Source organism: Notothenia rossii (assembly GCF_949606895.1).
Source record: "Notothenia rossii genome assembly, chromosome: 2".
Lineage (NCBI taxonomy): Eukaryota > Metazoa > Chordata > Actinopteri > Perciformes > Nototheniidae > Notothenia > Notothenia rossii.
Window position 1 is genome coordinate 17102781 of NC_136904.1, and position 20939 is coordinate 17123719.

At 40.0% G+C, this 20939-nt stretch overlaps 1 protein-coding gene across 7 annotated transcripts in view; it reads left to right on the forward strand.

Moving 5' to 3' along the window:
• Window positions 1–20939, forward strand: part of tcf12 (transcription factor 12) — a 76744-nt gene that overhangs the window by 17949 nt on the left and 37856 nt on the right. For all 7 annotated transcript variants that reach the window (XM_079662401.1, XM_079662404.1, XM_079662403.1 and 4 more), the window contains exon 5: window positions 4647–4749. In XM_079662401.1, the coding sequence (XP_079518527.1) occupies window positions 4647–4749 (103 nt within the window). The remainder of the gene's footprint in view (window positions 1–4646; window positions 4750–20939) is intronic.

A 20939-nucleotide genomic window follows, 5' to 3' on the forward strand; every position in this document is an offset into this window, starting at 1 on the left:
GTGTTTATTTTCAACGACGAGCTGTTGTTTGTGCGTCAACAGTTGTGAAATAAAGCCAATGCAGTGATACTAGGTGATTAATGGATTCAAGCAGAGCTTGAATGGGATTCTCTGACCTTCATTTGGCAGATCTCCGAGCCCATTGATTTGTTCCTCTACCGGCGGCCAGTCATAGTGTGTAAATGCTGGCAACAGTAAAAACTACTGTGAACTACAGGACATGGTTCTGTGTCCGACTTCAGATCTTGAGCTCATAAAGAATGTACACATGCTTGATAACTAGATATTTCAATAATGTATTTCCTTTTTATTTGTCACTGCAAAGGCCAACCATTGATGAATCTCATTAGATCCGGGGTAACATGGGTCTACCCTCTGCACAAGTAATTAGAAAGCAGACGCATCCAGCAGAAAACACAACTTACTCAAGGAAATGGACATTTTTATTTGGCGCTGGGCAAGAAGATGCTTGACATTTTGCACACATAAGAGTAAAATAATAAATGTGTTTTGTACGTGTATAATAATAATAATATAGTAAAAACTGCAATTCAAACTGCATCTCTACTGTTGTGTGTTGGAGTGATAACATCTCACTGTTTTTGTGAGCAAGTGTGAACAGCTCTCCTCTCCAAACCTGTTTGTTTGTCACTCACACATTGGTTGTTCTAGATGCCCTGTATGAATTTCATTTAATGTCAATCTCCTGTCACTTTCCATTACATTTCAGTTAAATGTCAGAGCAACTCGGGCTGCGTTACCTTGTTTATTTCTCTGTGCCCTTCCCGAATGAACATCCACAGGCTATGGTAACATAGGCAGCTTGATTTGAATTATAAGACAGAGACACTTGAGATATCTGTGCTCCAGGTGCATATAAATGAGTGCTTCTGACATTGCAAGGCACAGCATCAGCCAGCAGACAGCTGTTTGCACTACCATAAGGCATGCACGCACACAACACATGCAACATCTCACACACTCACACACACAGCTGCATGCACACCATATCATGATAGAGACTTGATTTATGTAGCTTATAAAATAGTATATCCTACATTTCCTGCTTTAGGATGCGACCGGTGTTTCTCATGAACCTCAGTGTTGATCATGTTAAATTTGGGCTGGGTGACGAACGATGTAGTCTTTAGTTGGGGTCGGCCAATCATTGAAAAAAGCAAAATGTTAAATATTTAATTCATGAAGAGAGGTTTATATTTTCCCTAAATATCAGAATGTGTGTGTGTGTGTGTGTGTGTGTGTGTGTGTGTGTGTGTGTGTGTGTGTGTGTGTGTGTGTGTGTGTGTGTGTGTGTGTGTGTGTGTGTGTGTGTGTGTGTGTGTGTGTGTGTGTGTGTGTGTGTGTGTGTGTGTGTGTGTGTGTGTGGTAGTAGCTTCCATAGCTACATTGTAAAGAGCAACATTGCTTTACAGGTTCAAGTTTTATGAAGAAGGAAAATTAGGGAATTAGAGAAAGTTTGAGATATTTTTAAGAAAACTTTAATTCTCCCCACTACAACTCAATTCAAAAAGGGAATTTGTACGTAGTTGTATAAAAAATGTGGACGTTTTGTAGACATTCAAAGTTGAATTTCAACCAAAGCCTTTAAATAATTTGGAAAAATTCAAAGTTTGAATGCAGATCGTAACTGAAAGTATGAATGAGTGGAAGTTGAAAATGCAAGAAGAAGTAGAAATGCCCAACAAGAGAACCTCACACTGTGAGTTATCCTCCATCGTTCACACATATGTATGTTTCTGCGTAATTGCAGAGATTATTCTCTCCCTGTTGTTAAGATGTCTTGTTGTCATTCTCTAGAATCAAATCATTTGACTAACAAGTGAAAAATCATTTCCCAAATGATGCTTTAAGCACAATATCTGTCCAGTGCTCTGAAGAAATCCTAGTTCTTCATCCCTCCGTCTGTTACAAAGGGAATTCAGTCTTGTCCCTGAGCTTGTTTGAGCTGGTGAGCTACGACTGTGTGATCAGTCAACTGTGAACGGTCCCGAGCCCGCCGTGCTGACCTTGGCCTCGAGCCAGCCGCTGCATCCTGGGCAGCTGTGGCTGTAGGCAGGCGGTCTGACAGTCTGTGCCCACTGCCACCGCACGACAACCCCCATTTCCCCAGTGCCCTGCCCCGACTTGAATCCCGACCCCACACGCATCCATCAAGACCCAATCATCGCGTCCCAAGCTGCCACATGCAGCCTCGCGCTCACCTGGGATGCAGCACAGAGTGTCAAGGAGACAACTTTTTAAACGTTGTGGCGAGTGATTGGGGGAAAAGGCGTGAGCCCCGGCCCGCGCGCTGCCACAGAGATCAGATAGTTATTTAGCCAATAGTGCCAACGTGGCCCCGTGGCAGCGGTGACAGTGTGTGTTAGTGTCTCACATAGATGTAGGCCACCAGAGTTTGGGGATGATGAGGCATCTGTGATTGATGATCCACCAGTCCCAGAGGAGTAAACAAACACACAAACACACACAGTCACACACACACATTTAAACACTTAGCATAGATTGACAGTGGCCGACCAAATATATGTTAAATGTGAGGCTACAGACAGGATTACTACTAGAAATATGGAAACGGCTAGCTCAAAAGCGAAACTAATAAACACAATATATGTTGTTACAGTAGCCCATGTTGTTTGTATAATCTTAAAAAATTAAACAATGCGTACAAATTTGAATCTACGGTTATATTCCTTGCCTGAAAGCAGCTACCAAGACTTGGCTCAGTAAAACTCCAGCAGGAAATGAAATAAAAAAGGCAAATTTGGTTCTGATTTAACAAATGAGATTTGTATTTAGCTTCAGAGGGGTTTTAAGTCTTTGGTCAGAGACAGGAACGCTAGGTTCCAGTCTTTATGCTGAGCTAAGCTGACCAGCTACTGTCAGTTACCCTATATTAAATGGTCAAATATAAAAGGGCTATCATTAGTCACTCCCAGAAAGAAAATACGTGTGTTCTGTGTTCTCAAGTCTTGAACTATTCCTTTGGGTCTGTATTTTGGAGCATTTTCCTTGTTTAGCTGCAGAAGAGAGGAGATGTTTTTCGCCTATTGACGTTGTGTATGTGTTTGTCTGTGTGTGTTAGTTTGCCCCAGCCTCTCATGGGGCTGTTGTTGTTATAGAGTCTGTTCATGGTGTGATTAACAGTGTGTGCGGCCTGGCGGGAGCACAATAGAGAATCTCGGAGGATTCCCTCGACACAGCGCAACACTCCAATGCCTTTGAAATTACTCCATCACCATCCACTCACAAAAAAAGATGGATAATAAGATTACTTTTCTCTTACTGTATGTTTAATGCAAAGGGTATGAGTTGGTGAAAATAGCTCTATAGAAATGCAAGCCTTCTGCTCGGTCCCTCTGCTGGGAGTTAATGTAGTTTGGGGAGATGTTTTTGACTGGAGCATTGGAGGATTTTCACAGGGCTTGGGATTAGCCCTGTAACAGAGCATCTTTTATTACATGGGACCCCGAGTTTCAAAAACCATACTGTGACCGATATTTAGACCTAAGCCCCTGCAGCTGATAACTGTCAGGAAAAGGCACTGCTAAGCTGCAGGAGAAAAAGGCAATTTTTTAAAGCTGCAGGTAGCTGGGAATGATGTAGGATTGCATCTCTTTGTTTCCTACTCTTCTTTGTAACAACACCTTCTTATGAACTGTGGGCTGATGAATAAAGCTGTTATAGATGAAATAGAAGAATAAGAAATAACTATAATAAATGTGATAATGACTAAGCAAAAAGTCCAGTTGTTTTCTAAGCTGAGAGACCAGCACAGATGTTAACAACAGCCACCAATGTATTGTTTGTGAATACAAAGATTAAATGCTGAGAACTTTAGTTAATTTACAAGACAATTTCTTGAGGGTGAGCACAGTTTATGATTATAGCCCAGATATCAGAGAACGTGTTAAAATGTATACAGAAGTGTTAATACCCAACTGGCCAAAGAGATGTCTAACTATGCCTGGTATAATAACGAAACAAAATGGCATAGCCTATACATCTGGTTTAGGCGCAATGCAGTCTGTTTGAGGACACGTCATGCAGAACAAATATTAATAATACAAATTAACTTTATAAAACTACTTTTATACAGGGACTTTAAAGCAGCTTAACTTAACTTAACTTACACAATATTAAGGGTAGAGATATACAGTATTATAATAAATACATTTCTGCCATCACTGTCACTAGAACTGTATTAATGACAGGTGGAAGGTAAAAGAAAGGATGCAAGGTGAATCTTTAACAGGCGCTTAAAAGCCTCAATTGATGTTGCTGTCCTAAGATCTAGATACAAGCTAAAGGGAGGCATGGCTGAACTTAGATAAGGTAAACAAAACAAAACAACAAAAGAGTAATACGTTGTTGTTTCTTCCACAAAAACAGGTCCCCTGAATATTTGTATCTTCACTGCAAATAATGGGTTTTATTAATGTAATCCGTAACAGAGATGTAAAGTACTGTTTCTTTCTTTCTTTTTTTCGACTATTACACAAGAAAGGTGACAGTTTATTAGCATAACCGACCAGTTGTGCTCTCCTCTAACTAATTAGCAGTATGCCATCTCACTCTCAATTATAGTTGCCAAATAATGTGCCTCATTTTCTGATCTCTTCCCCCAGGGTTTCGCTGACAGTCCTCATTACGGCGATCATTTGAGTGACAGTCGATTAGTGTCCCATGAAGGATTGTCCCCAACACCTTTCATGAACTCCAACATAATGGGTAAGTAAGTGATTCTCTTCCACTCACTGCTCGCATGCCCTTTGGTATTGGAGGACATCCTGTTAGAAAATGGCCTGATTGAGGTTAAGGCACATCATGCATCTGGAAGTAACAGTACCGAAGGCTTGCCAGGCTGCAGGGCTATTTTCTTCTCCTGCTGTCTTTATTTCTTCCCTTAATCCCCCTCCCCTCTCCGTATCTCCCTCTTTTCCTCCTGTGATGACCCTCCCCCAGGCTAGAAGTCACGCCATCAGTATAGCTTTCCGTCATAAGAAGCCGTCTCCCAGACTTCAAAACGCCCTCAGCTACTTCTATTGGCAGCAGGGTAGTGATTTTTTGGCGCCGGGTTAATCTGACTGTTGTAGCAAAGGCCTTTGCACACACAGGGAGTCAAATAATCTGAATTTATTATAGATTCTTTAATTTTGTTCACTATGTGTTGCTGTCTTTACCTCTGACTTTGTCAAATCATGCTGGCCTCATTGTTCAAAACACTGCATTATTTCCTGATTTAAATTGGAAGATTTCTATATCTGCATTTATTACTTAACTTTCAGAGCAGATAAGTAGTGATTACCTTTTATTATAGTGTTTCTTTGATCAGTGGTCTAATGTACCCCCACAGCTTAGCATATTTGCCCAAGCTCCTTTTCATTGACCCTATTTAACGTGCTCACAGAAGTCAAGAATTTCCATCTTGATACAATTTCAACCTATTCATTCCCTTTATAGCATTCAAAGTTAATACTAAAATACTTTCATACATAATAACAAAACTTGTCATTATTTAGGTGTGATCTCTTTTTTCACTACCTTAGGTTTGGTCTAGAGATTACAGTCATATACAGTTTCTTTTGTTATCAATCTATTTTGCCTTTTTTGCTAGCTTGTTTTCACACACTTGTAATCACAAAACCTGTGTTTGGATGCAAAAATAAACTCAGGCTTTGTAGAGGCCTGGTAGCTGGTAGTATATTATATTTGATGACAATAAATAATGTTAAGATCAACGCATTTGTGTTTTTTTCCCCCTGCTTATTTGACCATATCATTAAACGAAGACAATGCTCTATTTCTGATAGTTCTCCTATTAGTGTGCGTTATCCAGCTCTTTGTCCTGGCATCATTGATGTGTGACCACTTGACATTTTTATGGCTAACTATATCTCAGCGCATTATGTAATGACCCTAGAGACTGGTTTCCCAGAAAAGTGATTAGTTCACAAATGGTCGCTGCTGAATTGAAACAAAATGTTATCTTTCTTGTAATTGATCGCATGACTGTTTCACATGCACACACACATATACTCACACACTCTCCCATTTACACTGCATCTATAATTATGCTTACTAGAGTATGGATGTGATCTGTTGCAGTGTTATGTCAGATTCAGACAGCATGATTGTAACGTTGCCTGTGCTTATATTACACTTAGAATTATAAATGTAAGTTATATCTAGGATTACCATAGATTTAGATAGATATCATAGATAGGACCCTCATCAAATCCCGTCTGGAGTGTTAAACAGAGTTATACTTACACTTTAATTTCTCCTGTAGTTGTGGCAGTAATTGTTGAATCCAGTCAGTCACTCCAGTAGTTTCAAATCAGCTCTTCTGAACCTCCCTGCTTGTAACACAGCATGTATAAAGATCTTAGATAAACATTAAGCAAATGGTTTGCCTGAGGCTGTGCGTGTTGAATGATAAAAGACTGGCAACTAATAGATTATTTTGTAAAGGTCGTAATTCTGGTGCTTACTTTACAATCATTGCAACTGATTGCGGATTGTCGAATAATATGATTGTTGTCATGATGGGACTTCATGGTATTTTATCCTCATAATGTCCCCCGTGGCAACATGCCACACATACAGTACGTGCAGCCCGTCACTGTTATTAATACAGCGATGTGTTGTAGCCTGAATCCATGCTAATTGTGGATGTGCTTCTGGCTTGGTGCTTGTCAAGTGCTGGTGAGTAAAGATTCTCCCAGTTCAATAAGGGCTCCAGACAATTGAGTTTATTAATTTATAACTGCTCTTACACATCAAGTCCATTTTAAATAGAGTAAAAAGCAACCTGATCAAAATGTGTGCCCCTTAAGTCACACTTATGTCTCACTTCTTCTGTTAAAAGTTGATCTTATTTAACATATTTTAAAGGTCACCTATTAGGCAAAATCCACATTTTCCTGTCTTTTATACGTAAACATGTGTCCCCTCTGCGTAAAGAGATTCTGAAAGTTTCAGGAAAAAAGATTCGCTCACTTTTTGACCTGATCCATTTATATAAAAACCTCTCTGAAAATGAGCTGATCAGACTTTGGCCACTTTATGATTTCGTAACGATTTTTTGGCTTGTGTAACCATTAGCCAATAACAAACCCAAGGTAACCCCCCCCCCCCCAGCTTATCACCTGAATCTCCTCCTAGAGCACCATTGTGTTCTTTTTAACCAAATATCTCTCAGAGGGGCGTGGGGAATGGCTCCTTATTTTCATCTGAAGTAACAGACAGAGAATCAGCACTTTTGAAACAGGGCTGAAACAGAGGGGATTATGGGTAATGTTGCAATGCACGATCTGTTTGGTATTTCAAGTCAAACACTTCAGAGACATGTTTTGTATATATCTGAGATCTATACTATATTGATGAAAGACTGTATAACAGGGGACCTTTAAGGAATATAGCAGGTAGCTGGCAATAAGTAAAATGAAGTAAATACTCAGTAGGTTGTATTTATAATTTCAAAAGGAATGGGGACAACTGGGATAGCAAGAGGACAAACAAAAACAAACAGAAACAGCTTTTTTAATTTAACCAATTTAGAATATGTTTGATGAAAATGTGAAACTGTTAATATGTTGTGTTGAAGGTCAGCTTGGTGTGTGTCAGGGCCCTCAGGATGTCTGAATGTTTCCTGCCTTTTATTCAATGTTTTGTTCCTGAAGGGAATTGCCCAATACATAACCTCTTATGTCATACTTTCCATGTTAAAATTGTTTATCAGCATAGAATAGATCTAAACCATGCTTTGTATAAAAAATTGCATCACTGATTAGATATTTCCCTTGGAATAAATAATGAGGTGTTTTTTTATGTAACGAGAAATACCATTCCTCACATTTATTTTTCTCCTTATTTCCAATATTCCTACCGCTTGGCCAAGTAGCTTTTAGCTTTAATTTATTTTTATTTTTAGATCTTTAAAGAGTGAACACAAAGGAACACATCAATCTGGACAGAAAAAAAACCCTTGTTAAAATTCAATTTGAAAACAGACCACTATGAAAGTCTTGTCCTCTGCAACCTCTGTGCTGCCTCTAGTATGTGCCATGTCAAAACAAAAGCTAAAAAATAGATCAAAGAAACCAGAGACAAACAATTATAACAGTAATGTTTTAAGGATTGTATATGGTTGAATTTGGTGTTATCTAAAACATTGGACCAACGGTGGACTTCTGACTGCTGAAACACCTCAAAAACACATGACACAAACGCCATAACTACCGTATTCGTTTTCCATTACATTGTGTGGTTTGTGTGTGTATGTGTGTGTACAAACGGAAATAACTTATAATATGATACTATACCAAATCTTACCTCATATATATATATGGATATATATCCAACCCAAAACAGTTCATGCCCTCCATTTACTTATTTGTATCTGTTGTCTTCATATTGCTTTTCTGTCTTCAAATATTTGTTTTCATATCTGTCCCCTGCTAATTATGTGCTGTTGTTCTCATATGTTTTCTAGATCGATGAAATCTGTTTATGCCTTTCTTAGAGTGACTAAATGGTCTCCACATGTGAATGCACAAATTAGTGAATAAAGGGGGATATAAACAGTATATGTGGTTTGCGTGTTGTCCAGTCTTGTAAATGCATTGATTTTTACTGTCAGTAATAAATGTGCGTGACTCAGAGGGACCAGGATCCCTTTAACTCACAATGAAAACACATTAATCATGTCCGTATGTAGCTCCAGTAAACACAACGGTATAAACATGTTGTTAGAAAACTTTGCGTCTCTGTATCTCAAGAAGTAAATGAGGTTATACAGTGATGGTGGGTATTATTGCTGATATGAGGCGCTCACAAGACAGGTGTGTGGGGGTTTGAAGCTGAAGAATGGGGCTTTTTGGAGTAAAGATGGGGAGCCAATGACACGGTTCTCCCCAGGGACCGACTCCATGTTAGTATGGATCAGCTGGTCAGACCCTCACTTACATCTTAGCCCCGCCTCTTGCGCTACACTCTTCCTACCAACCCGCACGTCATCCACTGCATGCTGCCAGACAGGTGGTAGCCACATTGTTCATGCTTATTATAGGGCACTATGGAAAAACGTTGTCACCCCCTTTGATTCAACCGCGCCTCACATGCTTTAAGAGACTGCGCCCGCGCAGTGTGTCATATCGTTCAGGGAGATTTCCAGTTCCACGATGTGAAAACGTGCCACCCCAAGTTAGTGTGTCACACATACATGCAGCTCTAGAAATTAGTGGTTGGCAAAAATGGAAAAAGCTGCAACAATTTGTGTATTTGAGAAGTTTATCAACAGAACAATTATCAGGAGCTATTGTGAAAATATATTATTGTCAAAGAAGTTTGCAAAAAGTATGTTTTTTGAGCCCCTCAAATATAGATATTTCCCAATTTTTCACTTTTATACCGTATTACAATGGATATTTTGGGCTGTTGGACTGACATTTAAACACATCACCTTGTCACACACACACATTTGTCATCCCCACATTTTTATAAATTTAATAGAATATAAAGGCAAACTTCTATTGAATTGATATTCAAAATAAACGGCAACTAAATAAACATAGCCGCAGCTTTTCCAAAAACTCTCTGTGACTTCACACCAACAAAAAATACATTACAAATAATTTATTTTAAGCCCTTTTTACCCTTTTCTGTTCCAACATCTCTGTGTTCTAATAGTTCAGCACTGATTGGCTTGCAATTAAAATGTTCATTGTATTGTAATAACGATGTGACATTCACTAATGACTTGAAACAAAGACAAAGATACATGTTTATCCTCCAACTGTTTTAGGATTGCACACAGTTGATGTTCCTGATTGTCTGATGTGTTGAATGGCGTTAGTTCACTGAACCCCTCTCTCTGTAAGAAGCTACGCTTCACTTAAGGTTTCTTCAGGTCTTGTGAAGGTTTGTTTCTCAGTTGTTATAATTGCGTAGCCACGGGGATAGCCAACAGTTCACAGCCCTGACAAGGAATGGTTAGATCTAATTACCTGCTAAGATTTTTCTTGTGGTGTTTGCTCGATTACGGGAAGCCAGTGGGGGAAGTTGATTTCAAGCAATTTGGGCAATTAACAGGCGCGATGAGCTGAAAGAGCTGCTCTTTGCTCTTTTACCTCACGCTGTTGTGTGTGTGTGTGTGTGTGTGTGTGTGTGTGTGTGTGTGTGTGTGTGTGTGTGTGTGTGTGTGTGTGTGTGTGTGTGTGTGTGTGTGTGTGTGTGTGTGTGTGTGTGTGTGTGTGTGTGTGTGTGTGTGTGTGTGTGTGTGTGTGTGTGTGTGTGTGTGTGTGTGTGTGTGTGTGTGTGTGTGTGTGTGTGTGTGTGTGTGTGGGTGGGTGGGTGGGTGGGTGGGTGGGTGGGTGGGGGGTTGTGTGTGTGTGTGTGTACTGCTTAATGTTTGCCTTTTCGTCATTATTTACTTAATGGACTGATATTGTTTCCAACCAAGTGTAGTAAGCCTTTCCATTTTCAGGCTAACCTCAGATGATGCTTTAAAATGCATGTGCTAATTAGGAGGACAGGGTTGATGATGTAGCTATTTACAGCTAACATTAGTCACAGTTTGTGGACTTAATTGAAATAAGTAGGAAAAAGTCCTATTGAGACAGCGAAAGACCTTTGAAATCCATTATTGAGTCATTTATTTTAGATATTCTTTAGATGCTGCTTTTCGTCTACTTATGTCAAACCAAGCTTGTTCTCAGTCTTCTTAACTTCACTGTCCAACTCAAAAAAATGAAAATGAATTGATTAAATAAGTTGTTTGGCAAAATGTACACAGAAAAGACAACAAGCCATTGTCTAGCTTCTATTGGTGTGCCCGCGTTTATTGTGATGAATTATGTTTGGTTATAAATGACCACATAGATCTATAAACCTTTCATAAAAGTTTTTATTTTGTTGGATGAATACTAGTCTCGCATAGCCAGACTTCTCTGCACACTTCTATCTAGTACTGGCTGAACATATCAATCTTCTGCACTGAGGGGATAAAATGCTCTGGGTTGTTTCTATTTCTATTAACCAACCAACCAAAGATATTTTGCGATGCTAAGCCCAGGGTGCGTGACAGAGTGCTCATATACAATGCTAACACAAAGACGGTCAATGTTAGGCTAAAAAGTGCCTTGGATAATTTATTATTTATTATCTGCTAATGTTTTCAGGTTAGTCCTTTAGTATTGTGTTTCTCTGCTGGAGTCCACAGGTTCCTGTGACTAGCAGCCTTTTTAAGTTGTAAATTGATAGTTTTGCAAACTCCTCACATCAAAATGATCTGCCTGGATTGATGTTATCGAAGTCATATTCTTGTAATCATATGCTGTGTATTTGTCTTTGCTCTCTAGGTAGTTGAACGCGATAATGCATGCTGGTAAAGGCAAAGTAATAATACACTGCTGGAACCTGAAATCTGCATCATATTAGCAGTCAGTAATTGTTTGATGGTGCAGTTGTTCCCTCGCCTCATCTAAAAATGGTGTCAACAAACATCTTCCTGTCTTGGTTTTGTTCTTTTTAAAGTAAAGAATTAATGGAGTTGTTTCGGTGACGTTGCAATTTTTTAGATACAAGAAGGCATTATTCTGCAATCCTCTATTGACTAGTTTTGAAATAGAATTAATCCCTTTCAGTCTTTTCCCTTTCCATTTCTAATTATTCCTTAAGGCTTTTGGTGAAGTGTCAAATCCCCCATCACACTGGCCTCCCCTGTGTGTTTTTACTTGGGCATGTTTCATGTGCTAATGCTCCGTCTCATGGGAGACCCTCCTCAGACCGAGGCTGTGATGCTGGCCAGGTGCTGTTCAGGTGTGCTTCAGTGTCCTTCCTCAGCAGTGCGGGTCGCACGCACGCACGCACGCACGCACGCACGCACGCACGCACGCACGCACGCACGCACGCACGCACGCACGCACGCACGCACGCACACACACACACACACACACACACGCACACACACACACACACACACACACACACACACACACACACACAGTATGCTGCAAGCCTTTACAGTACAAGCTAGATACAGTTAGAACTCCTGGCTCTTTTTTTGCACATTCACTGTATCAAACGTGCTAAATGTATTTACTTTATACATTAGCAGAGAAGGAAGGACAGGAGCTGTGGTGCGGTACAGTTTAGTGGATGTAGCCGGTCATTATGCAGAGCTGCAGGGTGTGCTTATCTATTACTGTGGTCAGTGGAGCATGAAGAGCTGAAGACGAGCTGAAAGGGCGCAAATCCCCTTTCTCTTTCCAAATCTAAGCCCTCCCCACCCTGGTGTTTCTCTCAGACGACCTCGCCCCTGCCCGGCCTTGCCCTCCCCGAGCCGGGCCCCCAGCATGCCACTGGGTAGGCTGCCCAGCTGCAGGGTAGGCTGTAGGCTGTAGGCTCTCCAAAGAGGAAGGAAGAGCTGGCCAAGGTATGATGACATAACAAGTCATCATGCAGCATGATTGTATTTGTTTTCAGTGGAAGGGTGTCTTCATGTAGTTTTTCTGACTTTGCTTTGTGTGAGAAAACGCTTGTCATTGGTGTTGAAGAGCGGTTGGTTATAAAGTGAGCATAGTTGTGAACATGTGTGTCTGCAGATGTTTGCAAAATGAGTCAAATTGTGTCTTAAAAACTTCTGCTGAAAATCGGAATTTTCAGAAGTTAAGATAAGTCTGAATTCTGTGGCTAAGACTTATTGTGCTTGTTGGCCTTCCTGTTGATCCCACATCTCTCTTTTCCACTATCTTCCTTTCTTTCCTCCCTACTCCCTTTCTCTCATTTCTCTCGCCTCATGCTGCCTGCTGCTGATGCCAAGAAGAGAGTTGGAGATTATTACAAGTGCAAAGCTAAAAGGGAAATGATTCATTCAGAAGAATTACTGTTAGAGTAACAATTAAACTCTGCTGACTTCAGCGCTTGGTGCTTCTTTTGCCAACAGCACTGAATACCTTATCACTGTGTAGCTTCAAGATACACAACAACAAAAAGCCAGTGACCATCGAGTCGTAACATTTTGTGTTATGAATCTGCTTAGCAGAAAGCCATACTTACTCTATATAACTGTAAACACAAAGTGAGTATGTGACTCCGTATTCAATTGGATGGCTGGACACATTTTTCACATGATCTCTATACATTGCAAATGTATCGTGACTTTGTTGTATTATTCAATTTTGGCTCAAACTAGATTTTTCTGGAAATAACAGATGTTCTCTTGAGAGCACTTAAGCTAGCATACATTTGTTTTCAAAAGGACCAACCTCAATAAATAATGCTGTGTCTGTAACCTCACTGGACACTGTGTATTACTGTACACACCTTCAGCACACATCTACTGTATATAGCTGATCTTGTACATTGGTCTTTACTGTGTCGTTTTGATTATTTTTAGAAAAAGTGGTGTTCTTTGTGGAAATGAAACCAAATCTAAACTATAAATATCATTGAAAAAACCTACCAACCATGTCCTTTTAAAGAAGCACCTCATCAGTTCTCCAAAATGTACAGTATATGAGAGGATCAAAGAGCACGCTTGAGTATGAGATAAGGCTCGCTTGTACAAAGGAGTATGAAATATGGAAGAGTGCTGTGTCAAAGTTAAACAAGTTTGTATTAAATGTTGGTCTGCTTGCATTTATCACAACATGAAATAACTCAGTACTCTTTTTAGTCACTTATGCACAGTAGATTTGTGGTTCAACATCAAAGGTTGAGTCCTGAGACCAGCCACAGAACGCCTGGCCCACAGTTGCTGGTTATTTCTCGTGCCCACCACTCCTAACCCCCGCCCCCGTGTTTCCACACTCACAACTGCTCTCCCAGGCATCCTGTGTCCATGCTGCGTGTGCTGGCAAACAAAACGCGAGATAATGTAACACTCCTTTCTTTTTGGACTGTAGTGGAATGTGATTGGTTATTAAATACAAACATTTCTTTCGCCTTCACTCCCACGTGATAATGCCTGGCAGCGTGAGGTGTGGGAAGTGTAGAGAGAAGCTCTGTGAGACTTTTTCTTCTGGGGGCGGGACTGTACATTTCTACTTGTCAAGTCAACAAAACTCTTTGAACTGCCCGCTATGCTTTCTGCCCACAATACAATGCCATCCCCACAGAGAGTAATCATCAAAGGATTTATTCCCTTAAGGCAGTTTTGGTGTTTTATGTTCTTAAAGTGTTTTAAGGAACTCTGTATGGAAATATGCCCACAGTGCTTAGAGCTTGTTCGGCATTCCTAACCCATGTGTGTATCCTTCCTCGTCCTTCACTTCGTTCTCTGTAGTTTTACTGTTCAACAGTTGTTTGGCAAGTTATACAAAACATCACTTTGATGTCACACACTGACTTGGTTTTCAATATCCGGCTTGGGGACATTTTATCCAGCTTGTTAATGTGCTCCTTGCTTCCCTGGAAAGCCTTCATTCAATCCAAGTGGGACGATGCTGGTGAGCTCACACGTGAATGTGTGATGCCGGGGGAGCACGTTAGCGTCCCTATCGAAGCGGCATCCATTACAGTGTTGGTGTTCACGTGGTGGGAGATGTTATTAGGGAGCTCATCGCCCTCCTCCTCTGAGAGAATGGATGTGTGATTATGAAGTCATCAGCCATGAACCAGTGAGGCTGCACCCCTCCTCATGGGTCCTCAGGGTGCCATTGATTGGTGACCATGTGTTTGTGCCTGATAGACTGTGAAATGGTGTGTTGCTGCGCGGCTGTGTCACACCTGCGTCCCACAGAGGTGATTGATTGGTTTGGTCATGTGGAATGTTCCCATCTGGTCCGCAGTAATGCATTTTTTTTCTCATTCGTGAATAACAAGCGCTAGCAGGAGAATAGTTGGGCTCCGGAAAAAAGGCAAAGGCCAAGCGAAAACATTTTCCCCCTATACACCTCCCCCTCTTTCCTTTTTACCGAGTTAGAAAAAATTCAAATAGACAGAGCCATGGCACCTGATTATCCCGGGAGGGGATGAATACAATCAGGAAACCCACATCTCCTCTTCCACATAGAGATGGATTTTAGTAGAAAGTAAACAGTTTAGCTGGTGTTGATATAAGCAGCAGCTCCTGGATTTGAAAGTCATACCTAAAGAATCTTTGATGTCTGTGATTTACACCTCTCCTTGATTAGTATCGCTCTTGAGATTTGTAGTCTAATCCAAAAGCAATGGAGGTAAGCCCCCCCCATGCCTAATGTGTTATTCTGTTTCTCACTGCTGTATTCCTCCTGGTTTGATTTCTCTTAATCCCGGTCCCTCTCCTTTAATTGATCTATTCATTCCAGCTAATGGCTAATTACACATCAGGCTGTATGAGCAGATGCATTTATCATCATAGTACGTAATAATCAGTGACATTTATACAAAGAAAAAAATAAATATGCAAATAAGAACTCATTAACATTTGCTCTTGCTGTTTTGAATAATGTCACTGCTGACAAGGCTGTTCACTGAAATTAATGTTGATCTCAGGGCAGGAAAGACATGTTCCCTCAGTGTTTTGAGGCTCTGTTATGTTTCTCCGTCCTACTCTTGTTCCTGATGCTCGGCTGTAGACATTCAACCCTGACCAGAGAGGAAGCTAGTGTGGTACTACCTTCCTCCACTGTTTCCTCATCCTCCCGGATATAACCTCTAACACAGCTTTGTCAGAAGGGATGTACGCACACTCTTATGAAAAGGAAATATAAGAAGGCATTTTAAAAGGCATTGAGCCTGTCTTACTTTACTTGCGAAGCATTTAGAGATGCCAACACTTGACTTTATGTTAGGAAGGGTATCCTGTTTATGATTAAATCCTCATACAATCTCACTACTATTTAATTGTGATGGATATTACCAGTCAAACAGCACAAAGCTAGATGACAGTATTTAGGTCTTGGAGCTTTCAATAGTGATTCATAAAAATGGCAAAACGTAGTCCTGAAATGGGGTCTGACATTAAGAAATGAAGCTGATAGGTTTGATGTTTTGTGGTTAGATACCACGGAGTCACGTCACAACTTAAACAGAGACACACACAGCAAGAAAAAGAAAACAAGTGCTCTGGCGTGGGATGAATTCCTTTAATGTGTACATTAACAACTTCCTCATCCTGTATTATGTGATTGTTTTCATGATCCTGGCTTTCCTTGGAGAAATGAAAATGGCCTTGCTTTCTGGATGCATCTGAGAGGCGTTGAAGCACGCTCACTAATTGGCTGTTTTTGTGGCGAGGGTTTTGAATTGATCCCTTGAGACGCTTAGGTCACTACCTCTCACATTTTCAGAAAGAGGGGCTATACTGCAGCCCTGTGATCAATACGGAGCCACACTATGAAAGCCTGCTCTCTCCTCCAGTAAGATGTCAGCACCAAATGTTGTTCATTCACTCAAATAGCTCAGAATGTTGGTCGTGAAGATGAATGGGATTGAACACTTGGTATACATTTTCTAATGAGTTACTTTATTTTATATGATGTTTTTACTTACTCCAGTTCATGTTTTATACAATGGCCAAAAGACTAACAAAGGTGTTTGGTTATAAAGTGATGCATGCATTCTCTTTTAATTGAAAGGTAGTCAAACACATAGCCAAACGCTTTTGGACTCACACATTACCATTGAAATAATTGTGCTATCATATTTTGGTAGACATTAGGTTATATACTTATTAAATAGGTGGTTATTGATAAAGTTAATCCACAATGAAAAACTATTGCTCAGTGTTAATGAAAGAAAGCAGGTGCACTGATGCTTTTACATGGTTGGTGAAGGGGGTTTTGTATGTTTGGAGTGAGTTGAACAATCTAAATCTACCAAAGTGCTTTGGTTGCAAGAAAATTGCTCGCTATACCAAACATCTCTCTCAGGATCATCACTCATGTGGCCTGACAACCCTCATATTTTATTTTGTGGTTATTGCAGAATAAATCTTGTGGAGTGCAGTTCAAGAAACACGCATAATATGTCTTTAAGATAGTAGGGGTTACAAGTAGAGAACATCTGGGTAAAGTAAGCGAAAGAGAAATAGAACTTCTTTATGTTGAATCTGTTGCTTTGAGCTAAGCATCCTGTGTGTAGTGTGTGATGTCTGTCCAGTACAGTATGTCATAAGAATCAGAATCAGTTGTATTACCAAGTAGGTTTACACATACAAAGAATTTGCTTTTGTATAAGTGCAAAGAGTTTGCAAGAGTTAGGAAGGTTTTATAAATAGAAGAATAGAAAAGTTAAAACAAGAGACCTTGAGCCTCTAATCCAAACACAGGGGCAAGAAGATCAAGAACATAAAGGATAGCTGAAGTAATTCTCATTCTTGGCTGCAATGATAGAGCATGCCAGAAGAATTGCAGAGCTTTTGATTGTATGTGCAGAATAGGTAAAGCTCCTTTGATAACATGCACGTGACAGCAGCCTGGAGTATAAAGGGAAGGACTGAAAGCATGATATGTTTTTGTTTTGCTAAACAATAGCGGAGGTCCAATACACAGTGCTATATTTAGCACCACATGGGCACAACACATCAATCAGTTGTCATCAGGCTGTGAAAAGACTGCGTCAGATACACACACTTTATAAGCCATATCCTGCTGCAGAGATCCTTACATTGGGATTATAGTAACCTCAGGCATCAATGTGAATGCCATTAGGGTTCACTGTTATATTTATTTTGAATGCCTATAAAGATCTGTGGATTGACTTTATGGTAGTCGTTCACAGCTTGATCGATCCCTGTGCAAATGGTCCAGTTACTGTGAGAGAAACTGAAATCTAAGAAGAAACAAAGGTTTAATGCTAATACAAGTTTAAATATATCAACTCCAAGTTTTTATTGTGCCTTTTATCTTGTAATGTACATGGTATTTTGTGATTTAGTTTAACACCCATGCACATATTTGATTGTTTGATGTAATCGGCACATTGTTTTTCTGGTTGGCTACATGGCTGCACCTTATAGGTATTGACTAAATTATGGACGTTTAGTTTTTGCCCCAATTTGTTTTGTCCCTTTGGAAAATGTGTGTTTAATATAATCTGTCTGCCAGGGCACACCCCTGTTTAATACAGATTCTCCTGCAGTGAAATGTGTCCTAATCATAGTTACATCTTCACTCCGAGTGGTATGCTAATCAGTAGCTTCACAGAATATTTGAATGTGAATTTATTACCTCATTAGATTGATTTTTCATTGCATTGGGGATATACTGTGCGATGGCCGTTTGCATTCTTACATTGATATCACTGATGGTGCAGTAATTAAGCCACTTTACTCATGTTGCTTATTTGCATTTTGTATCTTTTGCATGCGTTGCTGTTTTAAGGCAGATAATGACTTTTGCTTCCTATCAATCATGGCACTTTAGACTCATTAGCCTGTTTCACAAAAAGAAAACACCCGCTTAGTCCCACGCAGCCCTGCTCAGAACAAATGGGGCTACTCAAAAAATAATGATAACAATAATAGTGTTGCTCTTGTTTTGAGGCTTTGATCAAACGGCCTGCTCAGAGGAGGGAAAACAAAGCTTTAGTTATAAAAAGACTGTAGCTCATAAAATTATTTCTGCTTTTGTTGTTTATTTTTCGCTCAGGGCAGGGATACTCTTTGATTTATAAACTTCAACAAGGGAACTTTGTGCTTCAGCAACTTATTTGGCTTTTGTTTTTTATTTGGAAATGACAGTGACCTATTTTGCTCACAATGAGTTACAGCATGATGAGGTTATATATTTTTTTCAGCTAATTTAGGCTGCTGGCTTTAGAACCGGCCAAGCCAGCGATATGCTCCTCTTGATTTATCACTTTGTTCTACTTTACTTCAGCATCATAAATATTCATTCTCCCGTAATTTCAAAAGCAATTCAGCTATGTTTTTTCAAACGGCAGGCATCTTTTAAAAGCAGGGGTTATTCTCAGGTTGTTGCTTTATTATGAAGTTGAAGAGGTTACACTGGGATTTAACCTGTCATAAAGATAAAAGGGCTTAAGTTACAATCAACTCTTATCAGCTTGTTTCTTTAATATCTGTTTTATGTACCAGAGAAGGAAAAAAAGTACATGCTGATTTTTTCCAGCAGGGGAAGAAGAACTTGGAAGAGACTTTCTCCTGTCGCACTGCTGAGGGCAGAGATGATGTTCATGATCAGATCAAGTTCTCAGTCATCTTCAGCAGGACAGTCTTAATAAACTAATAATAACCTGCTTACTGTACGGTACTGAAGTTTAACACCAACTGCCTGTGCCATGGGGCCGGTCCGTCCTTCTCTTCTTCCTGGCAGATTCAGGTCATCTGAGGCGGGGAAAGAAACAGCGAATAGAGTGGGTGTCATGACTTGTCAACCCAGCTTCAACTTGCTTTGTTTGTTTAGCAGTTTTTTTAGAGACAGGGGATGATGGTATTTTTGATAGAAGTTGCCGTGTGATTGTATTTTTCGTGGATCTTTCACCACTCATGAACTTGGTTATTGTTTAATTTTCTTTTAGTCTACAAAAAAACCAAGTAAACCTGTACTTTATCATACCATATTTCAAAATGAATACTAATTATCTTTGAGAGACAATGTACTTGAAGTTGCTGCATCAATTAGAGCAAGAACACCCTGTCCATTATTGAGGATGGGGATTCAAAGGCTTCTATCACGTTGAGAGACAGCCACTGAGTTGTTTAGTGGCTTTGAATCTATACCTCTAAAATACACTGCATGGACAATAGTAGCTTTGAAAATATGCACTCTAGAAGCAACTTTAGACTGTCCTGCCAATACCAGTAAGAGACAGAGTAATAACTTTACGGAAAAATATATCGTTTTTTTAAGTTTCAAGTCTATTGTTTGTGCTTGCAGAGATATTCTCTATGCAGGGTCGGAGATGGAAAGGAAGGGCAAGTACCAGACCAAAACAAAGCTTGGACATTGCCTCTTTTTGCACATTGATGTGCGGATACACTAAACACTGTGTTTATAACTCCCTTACGGAAAAAAGTCGATAGCATCGTCAATTATCATATATATGTTTGTGTAATACGGTGGTTAGAGCCTTAAGTATATAAAAAAATAAGCAGATATGATGACTGCGCCACATTTTTTGCTCATTTTATACAAGCTTTTTCTTATTAGGATGGGTCCCTGTAGATGCATTAGCAAGATTCTCATTGCTTACAAATGTAGTAAATGTTTATGTATGGTATTTTCCTCAGTAAGTCCTTGTTTATACTGTGTATCCCTGTGTACTCTAAGTACATTACTAAGTTTAGGTTTCACTGTTCTGTTTGATCAAGCTGCTTGGATCTTTTTTCGTCGGGGTCGCTGTGTGGCTGCTTCTCTGTGTGGACCGAGACATTGTTTTCACAAACACGTCTGTCTGCCCCGGTGGGCCCCGAAACTACAACAGTGACCATTAATTATTCACACAGGACACAGTGTGTGTGACAGAACACATGCTGCCAATGAATATTTAACTCCTTTTCCTCAGAAGACATTTTAGGAGTGAAAATTAATTTGACTAAACCACCTTTAGATATTACGCAGAAAATAAAGAATATACAATTCTCCATCAAAGGAGATTTTTCATCATGCTGCCACGACAGTGCACGTTGGTGGTAACCGACAACTTAATCCTATTTCCTTTATGCAAGAGCGATGGCTCAGAACTGTATCACATTATTGTTGGAAGAGAAGCAGCTTTGCCAGTTTAACCATCTTCCTGGTTTCCTTCCCTCGCCTCTGGAGACGGTCTGCACAGATGCAGAACAACTGTCTCCTGCAGGACTGCGCAGATAAGCACAAGTGAATTCTCTTAGACGTGCCTCTGTTCACCTGCGCTTGTAAAAGCAGTGTGCAGATCAGTCATTGTGTAACAAAAGATCCAGGCTGCAAGTTTTAACTCACAAACATATATTTTACCTTTTCCCCAGAGTAAACAGAATTTAGTTCTAA